Genomic DNA, 17,936 nt, shown 5'->3' on the forward strand with positions numbered 1-17,936 from the left:
CTAAGGAACTTTCCTATGTGATGACAGATAGATAGGAAGGAGAAGGTGGAGGGACAGGAGTAGGAAAGAGGAAAGAGCATGAAACGTAGTGCAATACTCTTCAATGAGTTTTTCCCCTAAGACAGACCAAATAAAAACATATGCTGTCACTTTCAAATACCTTACTGAGATCAACCAACCAAATTAGTATCATCATTTTTCAGATATAAAGAACATAATCTTATTTGGAAATAATTCCTGTAATAAAGCTAGAATCATTTTGGAAGCAGTTGGCCTTTAGAGACAGTGGACTACATGACTATAAACTATTTATATGTATGTGTGTGTGTATATATATATATATGTATGTATGGCTACTCCAACTTGCTGACTTATGATAGGTTATACAAACTGATGAACCCTTCAGTATTTTGTTTTGTCATCGTATTTACCTTATAGATTTAAATAGGATAAAGACTATATAATTGCACCTTGTACTAATGCTTGGTGCATCATTGGGACTACTGGCATTCACTGACTTTGTGAATGTTTTATAGAGAGCCTTACTTTTATACTTTTTCCATGAAAATCATACTAGTTCTCTTTTTGGTTTTGTTATACTACTTATCTCCCAGCATCACTGTTGTCCTCCAGGGGACTCCCCCCACCTCCTGTTTTACATGCAGGCTTACTTCCACCCTCATCTCTAACAACTACTCTCTTCCCTACTTACAGACAGTAAATAAAAATCCTGTTGTTTTCAAACTTTCAGTACCCCTCTTCCTTCGTGTCCACCTCAGCTCCTTTTCCTGCCCATTTCACCTCATCTTCCTTCACCCTGTCTCACTCCAATTTTCTTGTTGCACTCATATCAACTTGGTCATTCTCACCTTCAGTTTAATGACAGGTAATCATACACCAGGTGTCAAATTAGATTTATTTTGCCAAAGCAAGAATTATTCCTTATTTGAGATATTATGGAAATGGTCCCTGTCTTGTGTCCTTATGCTGTAACGTCATGTGCAGTATTCCAGGTTCTCATGCCCTGGGGTCCTGACCTGGTATCGTTGACTCTGGTCCTATCCTACACCTTAACTGTGAAACAAGGGTTGACTTCTTTCTTGTCGGTCATGGGGAGGGTATCTTCCTATTATACTAACTCATATTCCCCTCTGTAGTCCCTTCTGACTCCATCTGAACGCTCTGAAAGGGAATATCTAGGGTTTCCCTTTCCAGGACTGCTCTGTAACACTACAGTACCTCTTGAGAAGTTCAGGTTTACATCAGGTTTTAGGCACGTTGATTTTCTCTACTAGAGTAATTTAATCAGGGCATCACCAAAACTATGAAAGTTGATTTAAATATTCCTGTGCTACTTAGGTATCAACCTCTGTCTCTTTATTATATAAACTGCACACCTTTTCTTTAGTTCTCATCTTAGGCTCTATAGAAAGAGAGCTCCTGATCTAATGGCTAGCTATTACTAAAAATGTTATTAATTGGGCTTTCAAGGATTTTTATTGAAGTACAGTTGATTTACAATGTTGTGTTAGTTTCGGGTGTACAGCAAAGTGATTCAGTTATATATATTCTTTTACAGATTCCTTTCCCTTATAGGTTATTACGAACTATTGTGCTATGCAGTAGGTCCTTGTTGGTTATCTATTTTATGTATAGTAGTGTGTATATGTTAATCCCAAACTCCTAATTTATCCCCGCCTCCTTTCCCCTTTGGTAACTATTTTTTTGTTTTCTCTGTCTGTGGGTCTATGTCTGTTTTGTATATAAGGTCATTTGCATCATTTTTTTTTTGCATTTTTGAGTGTTTTATTTCTATCAAACTGGATAAAATGTATTTCTCAGACAGAAAAGACATGTTGAGGTAGAAATGTACCTTTCAACTATTCATGGGTACACAAGTACACTGGGGAGATGGTAAAAGTGCAGATTGTGATTCAGTAGGTCTGGTGGGCCTGAGTTCTGTTTTATTCACAAGCTCATTTTTTACTAGTGATGCCACAGTCTCTGATTCATTAACCACAATTGTGAATAGCAGAGACATAATTATAAAGGGAAAAATTCATATTTAACTTTGAACTTAAAGTGTTTTATAGATTTTACACGTTTAATAGAATAGTAAGCACAGCAGCAACAATCATTTGTGATATTTACTGTAGACTGTGTATCTTTTTTTATTTTTTTAACATCTTTATTGGAGTATAATTGCTTTACAATGGTGTGTTAGTTTCTGCTTTATAACAAAGTGAATCAGCTATACATATACATATGTTCCCATATCTCTTCCCTCTTGCATCTCCCTTCCTCCCACTGTTCCTATCCCACCCCTCTAGGTGGTCACAAAGCACCGAGCTCATCTCCCTGTGCTATGCAGCTGTTTCCCACTAGCTATCTGTTTTACGTTTGGTAGTGTATATATGTCCATGCCACTCTCTCACTTTGTCACAGCTTACCCTTCCCCCTCCCCATATCCTCAAGTCTATTCTCTAGTAGGTCTGTGTCTTTATTCCCATCTTACCCCTAGGTTCTTCATGACCCTTTTTTTTCCCCTTAGATTCCATATATATATATGTTAGCATATGGTGTTTGTCTTTCTCTTTCTGACCTACTTCGCTCTGTATGACAGACTTTAGGTCCATCCACCTCACTACAAATAATTCAATTTCATTTCTTTTTATGGCTGAGTAATATTCCATTGTATATATGTGCCACATCTTCTTTATCCATTCATCTGTTGATGGACACTTAGGTTGCTTCCATGTCCTGGCTATTGTAAATAGAGCATCATTTTTTTAGATTCCATATGTAAGCAATATCATATGATATTTGTCTTTCTCTGTCCGAGTTATTTCACTTAGTAAGATAATCTCTGGGTCCATCCATGTTGCTACAGATGGCATTATTTAATTCTTTTTGATGGCTGAGTAATATTCCATTGTATAAATATACCACATCTTCTTTATTCATTCATCTGTCGATGGACATTTAGATGCTTTCATGTCTTGGGTGTTGTAAATAGTGCTGCAGTGAACATTGGGGGGTGCATGTATCTTTTCGAATTATGGTGTTCATGGATTTTTCAAGATCTCCTTACATCATTTCCTGTTAGGAATCAAACTGAAATTATAAAAGCAATCATTTGGATTACACTTCAGTCACCAATTATGTTATCTATACTGTTTACTAAATTTGAGATTTCTTGGCCTTCAAATTTAGGAATTTTTAACCGAAAGAAGCACTTTGAGAGAAATTTAGTTTTTTTTTTTTCTTTCAGTTAAAAACCAGTCAGGAGGAATTGGAGTTAAAAACCAGTCAGGAATTGGCGAAGTAAAACAAAATTATATATAAGGGAGCATTTTGACCATAGAAATCATACAGTTGTGATACTAGTAAGTGTATAGTAAGTTTATTATTCTTTCTACAAATTTGTTCACAGAATTTAAGGTTAATATGAACTGTTCTAGAAGTTTTCTGGCACTGCTAATCCCATGTATTGTGTGTGACAAAGAGCAGGATCAGGACTTGTGATTTAAGTGCTCTTCTTGGCTTGTGTCTCTCTGTTCCCTATAGTCAAATCTTCTTTCCAGTGACCTGAACTAGTCTGTCTGGTTTCATGAGCTCTTCTGCTCTGTAAACGGAGGAATTTTCAGTAAGATTGTTAAAATTTAGGTGAAATCTTCTCATTTTACTACATAATTTTAGGTATGGGTGTTCTGTTTTGGAATTTAAACTCGGACTAATCATTTGTACTTTTTCTTTCACTCTTGTCAAAATCTCTTACAATTTTAACAGATTTTTATTTATAGGAGATGAAAAATATAATACTTACATTCCGATAATGTTTATCAAAGATAATTTTAAATAGCTTTGGCTTTTTGGAATAAAATGGCAATCTAGGAAGTTGAGTACAATAAAATGCTTAGGAATAGTTATAATAATGAACTGTAATTTCATGCACAGAATTCCTGAAATTCACTTATAGGGGAACACTATAGACTCTTCTACCACCTTTTATCCTTATTGACCATATTCCAGATCTGTATTGGCTTTGTTTAATCTACTTTGCTCATCTAGGTTATGAGCAGTGTTTGAGGTTAATTCTATATTTAAAATTCTAAGGTTCTATTTCTTCTCAAAATATGAAAAGTGAGATTATGAAACAGAAGGAAACTGCTAGGGACAGGCCTGTTTTTTGGAGCAAAAATGAAAGATAATAGTTTAACATGATAGAAGAGGAAAGGAATGAAAAATCCTGAGAAAACTAGGAAACACCACAACATAGCAGTCTGGAGTCATTCAGTGTAGAGTGAACAGCCCTTCACCCAAAGTCTGTGATATTTAATAGGGTGACCCTAGCCATTAGGAGTAGCTTAAAGGTGATGCTATATATCAATTTCAATGAGATAAAATATTAAATTAATCTATAAGTTAAATTTATATATTTCATAAAATACTTTTTAATCCCAAATTAATAAAGTTTAAAAGTCTAGTGTATAACATATGGTGGTAATATATTTATGTGGAATACATCATTCTTTGATAAAGCCAGAAAATTTGATAAAGCCAGGCATGTGACTTTTTAAAATAAGAAAGTTCAGTGTTTATTTTCAGCTACCATGTAATACTGTTTTATTTAATTAATCCAAAATTTTATATATCATTTTGTAATCATATGTATATTATATACATACATATATAGACACAATTTATACTTCATAGTCCAATGGACATCTGAGTTGTCAATTATTTTTTATATATTTGGTGCTTATGCTTCTTAGACTTTTCTGTTCTTATACATAGTTTTCCATTCTGCTGTAAGCACTGAATCTTTAGGACTAAGTCCTCCATTCTGGATTGCTTGTGTGCCTCTCTAGATTCTCTCTCTGCCTTTCTCCATCTTTCTTTCTGCTTGAGCAGTATCCTGTACAGACATCAGATTCCTCTTGCCCTCTTCCTTCTGATTTGCTTGGCCAGTTGCGAGCCCCAGGGGGAGATGGAAGGGAGGAAAATACGGTTAGTGTATTTATATTCCTGCTTACCTCAATGAAAACTCACCTGCAACTGGATGTCTTTTTCTTTCAAGGCCATCTTCTCCAGGTAACTCTCTTCTTCTGGGTCTGGTAACTGCCTCCTCAGATTGTCTGAAGGACTTAAGTGTGGTAACAGCTTCCATTTACTTATCCCAGTATTCTGCATGAGGCTGTTAGTTTTCCAAAGACTTTTTGATAATCATTTAATGAGAATAAACTTTCCTTCATTTAGGATAAATTTACCTTGTCAGATTAGTGTATATCATCTCTTTTTTGATGGAATACTGATGATGTACTTTCTTTCAGTGTAAAGCTGCCATTTCCCCAAGGGTCTCTTCATAAATGGGAGACAGAGTGGAAAGACGCTGAAGTGGGAATGGGCCTCATCTCACTTATAATTCCAAGTCTCACCTCCCTCTGCAACAGGGTCACCTAGAGTGGCATGACTCTCTCCAACTTCATTAAATAATTGGGGAAAAGAAAAGAAAACTAAAGAGTATTATAAAATTTGAATGCAGTAATTTAAGCTAAATGCTAAATTTAACATTTGTCATCATCCAAGAGAAAGTAATTTAAAGAAATTTCTTAATTTAAAAAATTAAGTAATTCACGAGAAGCCAGCTCAAAGTGAAGACTTTTTGCAAAAGTCTCCCATTGAAAACTCTGCTTTTGAATCTGTGTCTACCATTTAGCAAATCCTGTATCCTACCCCAAGGACTGACTTTATTCTAAGAACTTTCTTCTTGCTCTCAGTCATGTATATCTCTAAGTCTGAGTTTTTAATTCTAGAAAAATGCCCTGGTTGTCCCAGGAATGTAATCCAAAGCTAACTAACAGAGGTCCACAATGGGTTCCATCTAAAGTACTCACAGCAGGATAAGTTGCAGATACACAACTTGATGTCTCTGAGTTCCTTTGGAATCACATACACGTATGCACATGCACACACCTACATACTAAAAACCAGTTCCAAGACAGTAAATGCAATCTAATAGAGAAAAGTCCACCTGTTTCCACTGATACTCAAGTTCAGAAGAAACTTACCACCCCTCACGTCTTTGAACCCCAACTCCTTAAGTCATTGCAGCTCAGGATGGTATGCATTTCCATTGATTGTTCTTCTGTTTCCTTCAGTACTTCTCATTTTTTTCTGTGGGACTTGGCAATGGTAGGGTTTTTTTCCCCTTGCTATTTGTAATTGTTGTTGTCGTGAATGGGATAATTTTCCCTTACTTTGTTTTAATGTAGTTAGTTCTACTAATTTTATATGCTATTCGTATATGTGTATAACTCTTTAAACTCTTAACTTACGTGGATTTCAAATGAGTCCTTTGGATTTTCTATATAGGGCATTATGTCATCTATAAATAATTATAGTTTTTCTCTTTCTTCGTAATACTTACACCTTTTCTTATTTTTTCCTTGACCTATTGCATTTCTAAAGACCTCCAATGCAATGTTAATAAATACTAATCAGGGTTTTCTAAGGTTGAATTCTTTCTTGTCCAAGCAAGAGATTCTGCTTGTCTAAGATTTTTCTGTTTGACTGTTTTATCCCGCTGTATGTATTTGACATACAGAATTTGTTATGCCTATTTTAATCTTCTCATATGCCTTTTTGCTTTTTGCTAAATTACAGGTTCCAAACATCATGTTAAATATAAAAAATAATGCAATTAGAATTGAGAATAAAAATAACTGGATTCAGACAAAATTAAAATATTGTTAGATAATGCTTTTCTCAAAAAAACTGTAGGAATAGACGATGTATTAGTTTCCTATGCCTGCTGTAAGAAATTACCCCAGACTTGTGGCTTAAAACAGCAGATATTTATTCTCTCACAATTCGAGAGACTAGAAGTCCAAATTTAGTATCCTTGGGCAGAAATCAAGGTGTCAACAGGTTTGTGCTCCTTCTGGAGGCTGTAGAGGAGAATACATTCCTTGCCACTTGCAGCTTCTGGTAGCTGCCAGCCATTCCTTGACTTGTGCTTGTATCACTCCAGTCTCTGCCTCATCCTCTTCGGTCTGTAAAATCTCTGTCTGTCTCTGTCTCACGAGAACACTTGTAAGGGCATTTAGGTCCCACCTGGATAATTCAGAATAATCTCCTCTTTTCGTGATCCTTAGTTGAATCACATTTGCCAAAAGTTTACCATATAAGGTAACATTTCTAGGTTCCAAGGATTAGTGACATATATTTAGGGGTTACCATTCATCCCACCACTGTCTGCGTTCTGACCCCAAAAGATTCAATTCTGTCCCACTTGCAAAATGTTTTCACATCATCTGAGTATCTCCAATGTCTCAATCTGTTATATTATCAACTCAAGTCAAAAGTCTTATCTGAATATCATCACCTCAGAGTCCTAAATCCTATCTTTTAAATCATCAAAATCAGTTACAGGTGAGACTCAGTATTATGCATTCTGAGGAAAAATTGTGAACTTGTAAAACTAGAAAACAAGTTATCTGCTTTAAACAGTGATGAAACAAGCATAGTATAACAGTTAGTCATTCCTACTCTAAAAGAAAGAAAGAATAAGATAGAAAGGAGTCACCGGCCCCAAGCAATGTTAATACTTGACTTGATCACATCTGCAAAAACTTTACAAGGTTCCAAGGATTAGGTTTTGATACCTTTGGGGGGCCACCATTCAGCCCACTGCAGATGACATCGTGAAAAATATTAACTTACATATAAAGAGAAAACCTAAATAGATCATAGAAATTTTAAAAAATTGTCATAATGTTGCTTCCAAAAACCACCAGGCCAGCGATTCACAAATGATTCTTTAAAACCTTCAAAGAACAAATCCTATGCACTATTAACTATTCTGAACCATAAAAATGGAAACCTTCTGATTCCCTTTATTAAGCCAACACAATAAATATCAATATCTGACAAAATCTGCCTATGAAACAATCCCATTTGTAGCTATTGGTGTAATTTTCTTAAATAATATATTAACAGAGAGGACACTATGTAATTCGGACATTCAGGTAAAGATTGTCAGGAGAGCAAAGATTGTTTATTGCAGATGGTAAATATATTATGGGACTCTAATCTCATATTTAAAATTTCAAAATCTAACCTTGGAAAACATGTTCTTTGTAGTGTTAACTTATCTTTCTTTAAGTCAGTATTCATATGTACTAGTACAGAAATATGTGAATTTTACAGTGTGTTGTTCCCTCTGGGTTTGTTATTTAATGTGTCACATATGCACAGGATAGCCTTTTTAAAGTCCACAGAGTTTTAAATAGCAAAGCACAGCTGTCTCTAGGTACTTCATCCAATGCACATAGGAATTTATTTAATTTACTATATCAATAAACCAAAAGAGAAAATCATGTGAATCTTAAAATGATAACTATATTTCTATAGTAATAAGAGATAACATTTATTTCCTTGCTTTATACATGCCAGATGCTGTTTTAGCTATCTTCCCGGTATTAGAACATCACATCTTCATAATAAAGCAGGTACTATTAGTATCACTCCTATTTTAAAGGTAGGAAATTAGAAACACTGATATCCTGAGAAACTTTTCAAGGTCAAAGATCCATTAATTTTAGAGCCAGGTCTTGAACCCAGACATTTTAACTCCAGAGTCCAAGTTCTTAACCTCTCTGCTATGCACATTGTCAGTCAGTATCTGGTGGTCATTTTAATCATTTGTCCATTCATTCAGTCAATCACAATTTGAGTGCTTGGTCTTTCCTAGGCTAGTAATATGATATGATATCTAGTTCTGTGATATGGCAATGAATAAAACATGTCATGTCCTCATAGAGCTTACATAACCTTACACAAAGCTTAAGAGGAGAAGATGATTAAAAAGCTGCAAAAGAAAAATACATAGCATGTCAGATTGTGTTAACATGCTGTATGTTAAGATGGTAATGGGTATGGAAAAATATATCAAGAAAGGGAGACAAACTCTTAATAAAATATAACTAGATGCATCATTTCCAAGCCTGATAAAAACTTAATTTCTCAAAAGTAAAGCATTTTTTTTATATCTTTATTGGAGTATAATTGCTTTACAATGGTGTGTTGGTTTCTGCTTTATAACAAAGTGAAGTTATACATATACTTATGTTCCCATATCTCTTCCCTCTTGCGTCTCCCTCCCTCCCACCCTCCCTATCCCACCCCTCCAGCGGTCACAGAGCACCGAGCTGATCTCCCTGTGCTATGCGAAAGCCAGCATTTTGATTAATAATAATATACTGCATATAGTCTCATTAAATTAAATCTGCAAAAGCGTACCAGCATTTCCATTTGGTATTGTTCTGCATGTACTATATAAAGCAATTAGATAAGAAAAAAAGACTTAGAGATGAAAATGTTTGAACAGAGCCAGAGCATGTATCATTATTTATAATGATAGGACTGTATTCCCAGAAAAATATGAATCAATTGAAAGGAACCATAAAATAACAGAACTATAAGGTTTAAAAGATTAATAATAATCAAAATGTTTTCTGGGCTTCCCTGGTGGCGCAGTGGTTGAGGGTCTGCCTGCCGATGCAGGGGACGCGGGTTCGTGCCCCGGTCCGGGAAGATGACACGTGCCGCGGAGTGGCTAGGCCCGTGAGCCATGGCCGCTGAGCCTGCTCATCCGGAGCCTGTGCTCCGCAACGGGAGAGGCCGCGGCAGTGAGAGGCCCGTGTACCGCGCAAAAAAAAAAAAATGTTTTCTATATAAAACATAGCCAGTTAAAAAGATAAAATAAGAAAGGGGTATATTACAGTAGATACAAAAGTAAGATACATATGTATGAAATGAACATAAATAAATACATTGGACTTAATATGAAGGAAACTTTGGCGCCTACTAAGAATCATATGAGAAAACATAGTAAGCAGGAAAATATATATTTTAAAAGATAGGACCTGATACTATAAAATATCCCAGTTCTCCCAAAATTTATCTATCAAATCAGATCTAATTGCAATACCAAAGGATTTTGGCTGGGTATTCATAGCAAGGTAATTTGAATAAAAATGATGTCACATTTTACCAGAAAGTACAAATCTTCTATATAACCATAAAATTTTTTAAAAGAGTAAAATAAATGGGGAATGTGACACTTGCCCATCCAGATATGAAAATTGATTACAAAACTACATTTAAAATAGTTTAGTATACTGGTTCAGAGTAACAGAGATGCAGAGATGGAAATTTATTATGTAATAAATTGTGTCTTTCAAACAGAGGGAAAAGTAAATTATTCAAAAACCCTATTAATATACATAATATGTGTTTTGGAAAAAATCTGGCAAGATTTCTACTTAACTCTTATGCCAAAATAATACAAAATGATTCAAATATTACATTGTAAAATATGAAGTCATAAAGGCCAAAACATACAAAAAGTAGTAGTATTCCTAATTCTGGAGAAAAGAAAGATGTTTCTAAGCATGACTCAAAGCTCAGAAAGAAAATGTTGATATATCTGAAATGAAAACATTTAAAACTCTACAAGGTACAACAAAGTAAAAAAACAAACTTGTAAAATATCTGCAATGCATGACTTTGTCTACACTAGTAAAAAGCATAAAATGCCTGGGTTCTAGAGGCAGTTTCCTGTATTCAACTGTTAATTCCACAACCTCTTCCTGTATGGTCTAGAATAATTCTAAGATCCATAATCCTCAGTTTTCTCATTCATAACACATAGGTAACAATAGATAGCTCATAAAAATTTTTATGAGGTTAAATGAAATACTACATGTAAAGCTTTTAAAACAGTGCTTTAACAGTAGTAAATATTTAATTATTATTCATTGTTATCATTATGGTTATTAATATAAATAAATGTTTCCTTAATGTACACAGACAAAATGGATAATGTACTTGAATAGGTAGTCCACATAAGAATAAATATGAACAAAGCATATGAAAAGATAGTCAATTTCAATCAACAATAATGAAAATTTATTTAAACAATTGTGACATACCTTTTAGCCTGTCAAATTCAGAAATTGATAAACTTAATGATAACCAGTCATCTTAGACACTACTAGTGGGAATATGTTAACTTTTTGGAGAATAATTTTTCACTCTATAGTAAAATGTAATATTTACATACACTTTTAGCCAGGAGTTCCACTTGAGTATTTGTTGTAAAGAAATATTGACAGAGCTGCATAAAGGTTGTATAGAATTTGGTATCAAAATATTAAACAACATCAAATTTGGTAGCAAAATATTAAACCCAAACCACTACCGGTAGGAAAATAGCTACATAAATAATGGCACATCCATTAAAGGGAAGAGGTTCCTGACATTAAAAACTTCAGGAAAATACCAGTTTACTGATATAACAAGATGTCTGAGCTTTATTTATAAGTGAAAAAAACCCCAGTTTCAGCACAGTTTGTATAATATAAACCTTTTTTTGTAAATATACTTATGTGCATATATATTTTCATACATGTATACTTTATATATAGACAGTTTTCAAAATGATGCATGAGAAAGGGTCTTGGTTATTATCTCTGGGAATTAAAATTGGGGAAATGTGAGACTCACTTTTCATTTCATATACTTTTATATAGAATTTTTTTAACATTACTTTTATTTAAAGTATAGTTTAACCAAAGAAAAAGATCATAATCAATTTGAGAGCTCAGAGTTCTTCAAGGGAGACCCTAAGCACATATTCTCTGAATATCTTTTGGAGGAATTTAATAGAAAAAAAAATTCTTTGAAACCCTTGAGGTTGTGCGTGGGGTGAGTGTGGGGTTGAATGCACCAATGGACTTGCAGAGACTGCTCATTGCTATTTTGGAATTGTTGAACAGCATAAATGAGAAAATATACTAAAAGCTGTGAAGATGAATCAATTGGGATGGAACTGGGAACATTTATTAAGTCTGTACCAGAAGTTTCATATCGTATAGTTTCATCAGAGTTGGCAGACCTCTGTGCCGAAGCAGATGGTGCTGACTCATAACGGTTAAGGTTCCAAGAAAGGATACCACTGCATATTTATTAGGATGGTAAAATTAAAAAGACTGTCAAGAGTTGGTGTAGATGTGGAGTGTTGGTAAAGATGTGGAGGAACTGGAACTCTCATACTTTACTAGTAGGAATGCAAAATGGTCCAAGTAGTTTGACAAATAATGTGGCAGTTTCTTATAAAGTTAAATATACACATACCATATAACTCAGCAGTCTCATTCCTAAGTGTTTACCCAAAAGACATAATCACACATGTCTACAAAAAGAATTGTGCTGAAAAGTTCATAGCAGCTTTATACATAAAAGCCAAATGTCAGCAACTAATGAATAAACAGATTGTGGTATACTTATTTAATAGAATACTACTTAGCAATAAAAAGGGACAAACCACTGACACTGGAACAAATGGCTGAATCTCAAAAGCATTATAGTAAGTGAAAGAAGCCAGACATAAGAGAGTACTTTTAAATTCCATTTATAGGAAATACTAGAAAAGGCAAACTATAATGACAGCAGATCAGTGATTTTTAAGGGTGGAGGAGTGTTTGTGTGTGTGTGTGTGTGTATATATATATATATATACACATACACACATACATATACATATACGTGCGTGTGTGTGTGTTTGTATATAAATGCAAAGGGCCTTAGGGAACTTTTGGGGGTGATGGAAATTTTCTATATCATGATTGTGAAAGTGGTTATTGATACCTCTGTCTAACATTTAATTGTACACTTAAAATTGCTTTATTGTATGTAAATAATACCTCAAAAATTCAGTTGGAAATCTTTAAAAATATTCAACAAATAAAACACCACAAACTTCAGCTTTTGAAGCTCCTTAGCAAAGTGCAATTATTAAAGGAAAAAAAGCTCACACACAGGAAGATGTGATTTATCCATCCAAAAGTAAGGAGGAACTGAACTATTTCAAGAAATCAATGAAAATTCATTCACCTAGCATACAAGGTTCAGTTTTAAATTCTGTGATTGCATTTTGGAATAACTCTTGATAATACTTATTTGTAATTGGCTAGATTTATATTCTATCCTAAAATGGAATGAATTGAGAAGATATTTAATTTGGTATAATAATAATACAGTTTCCAGAAATACAAATTATTTGGCAAGTTTTGTAAAAATATTTGTCAGATAAAGTTTCTTTAAATGGATTAAAAAATATAGTACCTATGACGTATTTAGGCAAATATATTTTACACTTCAAGAAAAAGATTAGTATTGATAATGTCCTCCTCTTAGTAGAATTCGCTGTATATAGGTATCTAGCACTTTTATTTTCTCAATTTAAAATGTTATGATCCACAGAAAATAATGAAGTTTTTCAAATTAATAACTTAAAATGCAATTTTGGGGATTTAGGGTAAGTTTATTTAAAAAAAAAAAAACAATGATAAACCCTTACAGGAAAAGAAAAAAATCAGTCTTTAGAAAAATACCAGTGCAGAGTATTAAAGGCAGATGTGGCTAAGAAGCTGATTCTCTGATATATGTATACCTGTGTGTGTGTGTGTGTGTGTGTATACACACACACGCGCGCACATATTTGCATATATATAAAGTAACATACAAATTACTACACAGACTACTTTGAAAATGAACATAATGGGATTTATTTTTTTTTACTTTAATAAAGATGGATATGTTTTAGTTCTTAGATCTGATTTTATTTTTTAAATTAAAACGAAAGTATAAATTCAGGAAATAATAAAACCAAATTGAGAGTCAGTAAATACATCTTTCATATTTATGCAATTCAACTCTTTTTTAGCACCCTCTTTTTACTTTAAGTAACATTCTAGTATGGATATAGAATATATGAACACCCCAGCTATAACAGAACACTACTGCAATTGCTATACAGAATAATCTCAGAAAATCTCACTACAATACTATAAAGGGGTATCAGTATCCTCTTTTAAAGATAGGAAGCTGTGACTCATGGTAAATAAGCAATTTGCTCACAGTCACGAGTCTTGGAAGTGAAAGTCTGTCCAAATTCAAAGTTTATCCGTTCTAGGATATGAAAGTGATGCCAATTTAATTTCTGTTTCCTACAAACCGCAGTGCATAGAGACCGAAAGTGCAAAGTTTATGTAAAAAACCAACATTACTTTAGCTTTTTCTTGTTTGGTCTCTTTTTAGAGACTCGTTAGTGCCCCTGAAATATGGCTGCTGGATAAGTTTGCAGGATTTGGCAGTTCTCTTTCAAGCCTCTTGGGGTTATGCCAAAAGGACAGGGTCCCATGGGAATTTGGTCTGAATTTTCATCCAAATGAACACCTGCTGTCATTGTTCCTTATCCATCCTGTAGTCAGCAAGGCCAGCTCTCTCTTTGTGGGTGGGACCCATTCAACACACGGAAAAGGCATACCAGTGTCCCTCACGAGTTTTTATTTTTCCCCTCTCTTTCCTACATGATTCTTTGCCGGAGTGTCTTGGAGATAGAGGAGCGAAGGTTAAGTTTATCTTTGGCCATTTGGTGTTCTGTATTTCTGGGAATTTAGGCAGTTATAGTCTAGTCTACATAAATGGTCTTCTTTTGATACTCTCTCTTTCCTCCTTCCTCCTCTCTTTTCCTTTCTCCCTCTCTCTGTACTATTTGTGTTGCTTTGGAAAGGAAGAGATCTGTTACTGCAAAAGTGTATGCTTATAAAGCAAATTATCCGACACAATCTGCTTTTAAAAGTTTCAGTGCTATAACTTACGGAAACAAATAATTCAAGCAGAGGTAAATTCAATGATAGTCTCCCTGTGGATAACTAATATTGATCATTCATTCTTAGTACTTGATTCATATTTCTTTACTTTTGTTTATTTAACTGGTCTGTTGGATGTATGCATTTAATTATAAGGTATTCCAGATTGATTTTGAACCAGATTAGGGATAAAGTCAAAATAAGTGATTTTTAAAATTAATGATAATGCCACATAATATACCATACTCAGATTTTTTCTATAATTTCGTACCACAGTAAGACAAGTGCACATTCTCAAAAATGTATATTTATGACTTATTAGTGAGAATTTTTTTAAAAAGGAAGAAACTCTGTGACTGGGTTTTAGAGCTGTTGAACCAATAGAGGTGAACACCTTGATATTCTTACTTAGCAAACCAGGAAATTGACCACACATATATAACAGAGTTATATCTTAGGATATCAAACCATAGAATTTTTAAATAACTTTTTGTATTTTACAAGTGTTGTTTCAGTATGCACCTATCTATACCTTTGTGTCCTTTACACGTGGATTAATTCAATTACTCAACAATTTTTAGAGGATAAAATTGTACAGAAAAACCTAGAGTTCTATCACAGCTCTATCTTGCAGGGAAAAGCAGCTCTCGGTCTGCCATCTGCAGCGGGCATTGGTCCCTCTCTTGTTGTGCCTCATGCTTTGTTATGCATGAGTAAGCACATTAGCCTTTTCATTTCATTCATTAGACTTTTAATCCTTGATTAGTGTTTTCAGGATTCTCTCAAATACACAACTTCTTTATTTCCTTTGTGTCTGGTTTTTCTTTTTCTTTTATCTCTACTATGAAACGAAATTAACCGTTAATCTCTAAAATAGCCCCATTTCCTTTGAGATTACTGGTAAATATATTAGTTTCTCATTGGAGTGATTAATCATGTGTAGATGAAGCATGGGAAATTATCTCCCTGCTTGGAATAACAGGGCCAACTATTAAAAGTCAGCAAGAACAGTCTGTACTTGAAAAGCCTGAATCAAAATATTCTACCAATCTCACACGTTGTGTGATTCTGTATCATAGAAACTCTGAATGAATTTCCTAAAAGGGAGAAACATCCATTAGGGTGCAGAACTGGTGCATTTGAGGTCTCAGAGTTCAGTTACACTTGTCCCCAATTCTCCAAAAATAAATTTTTCCCTTTGTTGTTTTTCTCCATTAAGCAAGATATGTCAGAAAGTAGCTTGTGGAATGAACAGTTAATAATTACACATCCAGTACACTCTTAGCCAACTTTGAAGCCACATATTATACTTACCTTTACTAGATATGCACCCTCAAATGATACTTTTACCCATAATTAATCTCAAAGGACTAGGAGCTTCTCCACCTGATCATTTCTCCACTTAAGCCATTCTTCTAGTTTTTGTGTAACAATATTTTCAACTACTTTTTGACATTTATGTTCATATGAACTATCTTAAACATACTTTAAGCATGAGGCCAAAACCAATTATTAAAGGAGATATATAAATTAAATAGAAATCAGGGCTTTCCCTGGTGGTGCAGTGGTTGAGAGTCCGCCTGCCGATGCAGGGGACACGGGTTCGTGCCCTGGTCCAGGAAGATCCCACATGCCGGGGAGTGGCTAGGCCCGTGAGCCATGGCCGCGAGGCCTGTGCGTCCGCAACCGGAGAGGTCACAGCAGTGAGAGGCCCGCGTACTGCAAAAAAAAAAAAAAAAATAGAAATCAATTCCTAGAAGTAAATATGAAAGTAACCAATGGTGACTAAATTACACTTGCACGGAATTTATGTGGATTACACATTTCTGCCTAATAGCAGAATATCTTCTTTGCAACAACATTGTTTAGGAAAAGTTAATTTAAAATATTAGTCTTCAATTTTTTCTCTTTTAATCGTTATTTCCACAAGATAATAGGATCATAAACTGTTTTATTTTTCGTTTCTGTTTCTCTTCTTAGGATGCTTCCATTGCTCACAGATTCCACATCATGAGAGAGAAACACCCAGAAAAATTCAATAGTAGGTAAGATAACATATTTTAATTATGGTTGCTGTTGATGAACTATGTCGTAAAAAAGATCACTATATGGTATAAAGCATTTTACATATAATGACTGAATAAGGCTTGGTGTATGTGTAAATATTAAGACAAAAGTGTTCATTTTTCTTGTTAGGTTTTAGTGAGGTTATAATGAGGAATACAGTGTGGTCATATCTAAGCCCATTCTTATGTGCTGAGGAGAAAGATTTCAAGTGTAAGGTGAAAATAGTACCTTATTAAGATATACTGGAAGTCTTTACATGGCTAAGTATATGAGGAGCGATCATCCTAAATCCCAAGGAAAAACATGAGGCTCTGATTTGATCATGATGAGTAACTGTACATTGCGTAGGTATCATATAAGACCTTTAATCTTTGTACTATCAGTCCTATATGGGCCTCAGCTAAATGGAAAATAAACCAGAGAAATATCAATGCTGACAAAAACTACTTTTAAAGACTTTGTCTTCACAGTGAAAAAGGCTTGAAAACCAAAATAGGCAGAAATTATTTCCTCTAAAATGTAGATGTTGACTTTTTTCTGATACTCAGGGAAGTAGAGAAAGCTTTGGCTTTGTTATCTTCCCCATTTCTAGAAGGAAATATGGCTATCTCCACCCCACTAGCCAGGAAAGATTGGGCAGAAGCAGTGAATCATCTTTTGCTTCAGTTATACCCATTTCTACTCTGTTCATTTCACAGAGGTACAAAATCATAATCAGCATTTATATAGAGTTATTTAAGTGCTTTATATATTACTGTTCAAAGTCAATATGGTCTCTGTATTTGGCTAGATTGACATTGTACCATAAACGTTACGGAACACATAAGACAACTGGTCCTGGAAATTCTTATGTTTGTTTCAGTTTTGTCATACACTAGTAGATTGACATAGTTTTCTTCCATGTAGTTTCATAATAAATAAATGCTGTTGAAATGTATTTTTAAATCTGTTTTAGATTTTTCTTAACTGTAGACTTTAGTGTACTACTTTATACAAGAATCATCATATTAAATAGTTTCATGGTTAGTGAGACCCTATCTGATTTTTCATTATATTGATCTATTTAAATGTTTTAGCAAGACATATGAAAACATATTTGTAAAATGTGCCTTAGGTATTGCCTTAATGATAAATCATGATGCTGTGGTT

The 17,936-nt window shown here is 34.2% G+C and overlaps 1 protein-coding gene across 1 annotated transcript in view; it reads left to right on the forward strand.

Annotated features, from left to right (window-relative positions):
• DGKB (diacylglycerol kinase beta) overlaps positions 1-17,936 on the forward strand; it is a 704,489-nt gene that overhangs the window by 368,795 nt on the left and 317,758 nt on the right. Inside the window, exon 21 of the mRNA XM_060020431.1 lies at positions 16,701-16,765. Coding sequence (XP_059876414.1) covers positions 16,701-16,765 — 65 coding nt within the window. The remainder of the gene's footprint in view (positions 1-16,700; positions 16,766-17,936) is intronic.

Source organism: Delphinus delphis, chromosome 9, assembly GCF_949987515.2.
Source record: "Delphinus delphis chromosome 9, mDelDel1.2, whole genome shotgun sequence".
In the NCBI taxonomy this organism is placed as follows: Eukaryota; Metazoa; Chordata; class Mammalia; order Artiodactyla; family Delphinidae; genus Delphinus; species Delphinus delphis.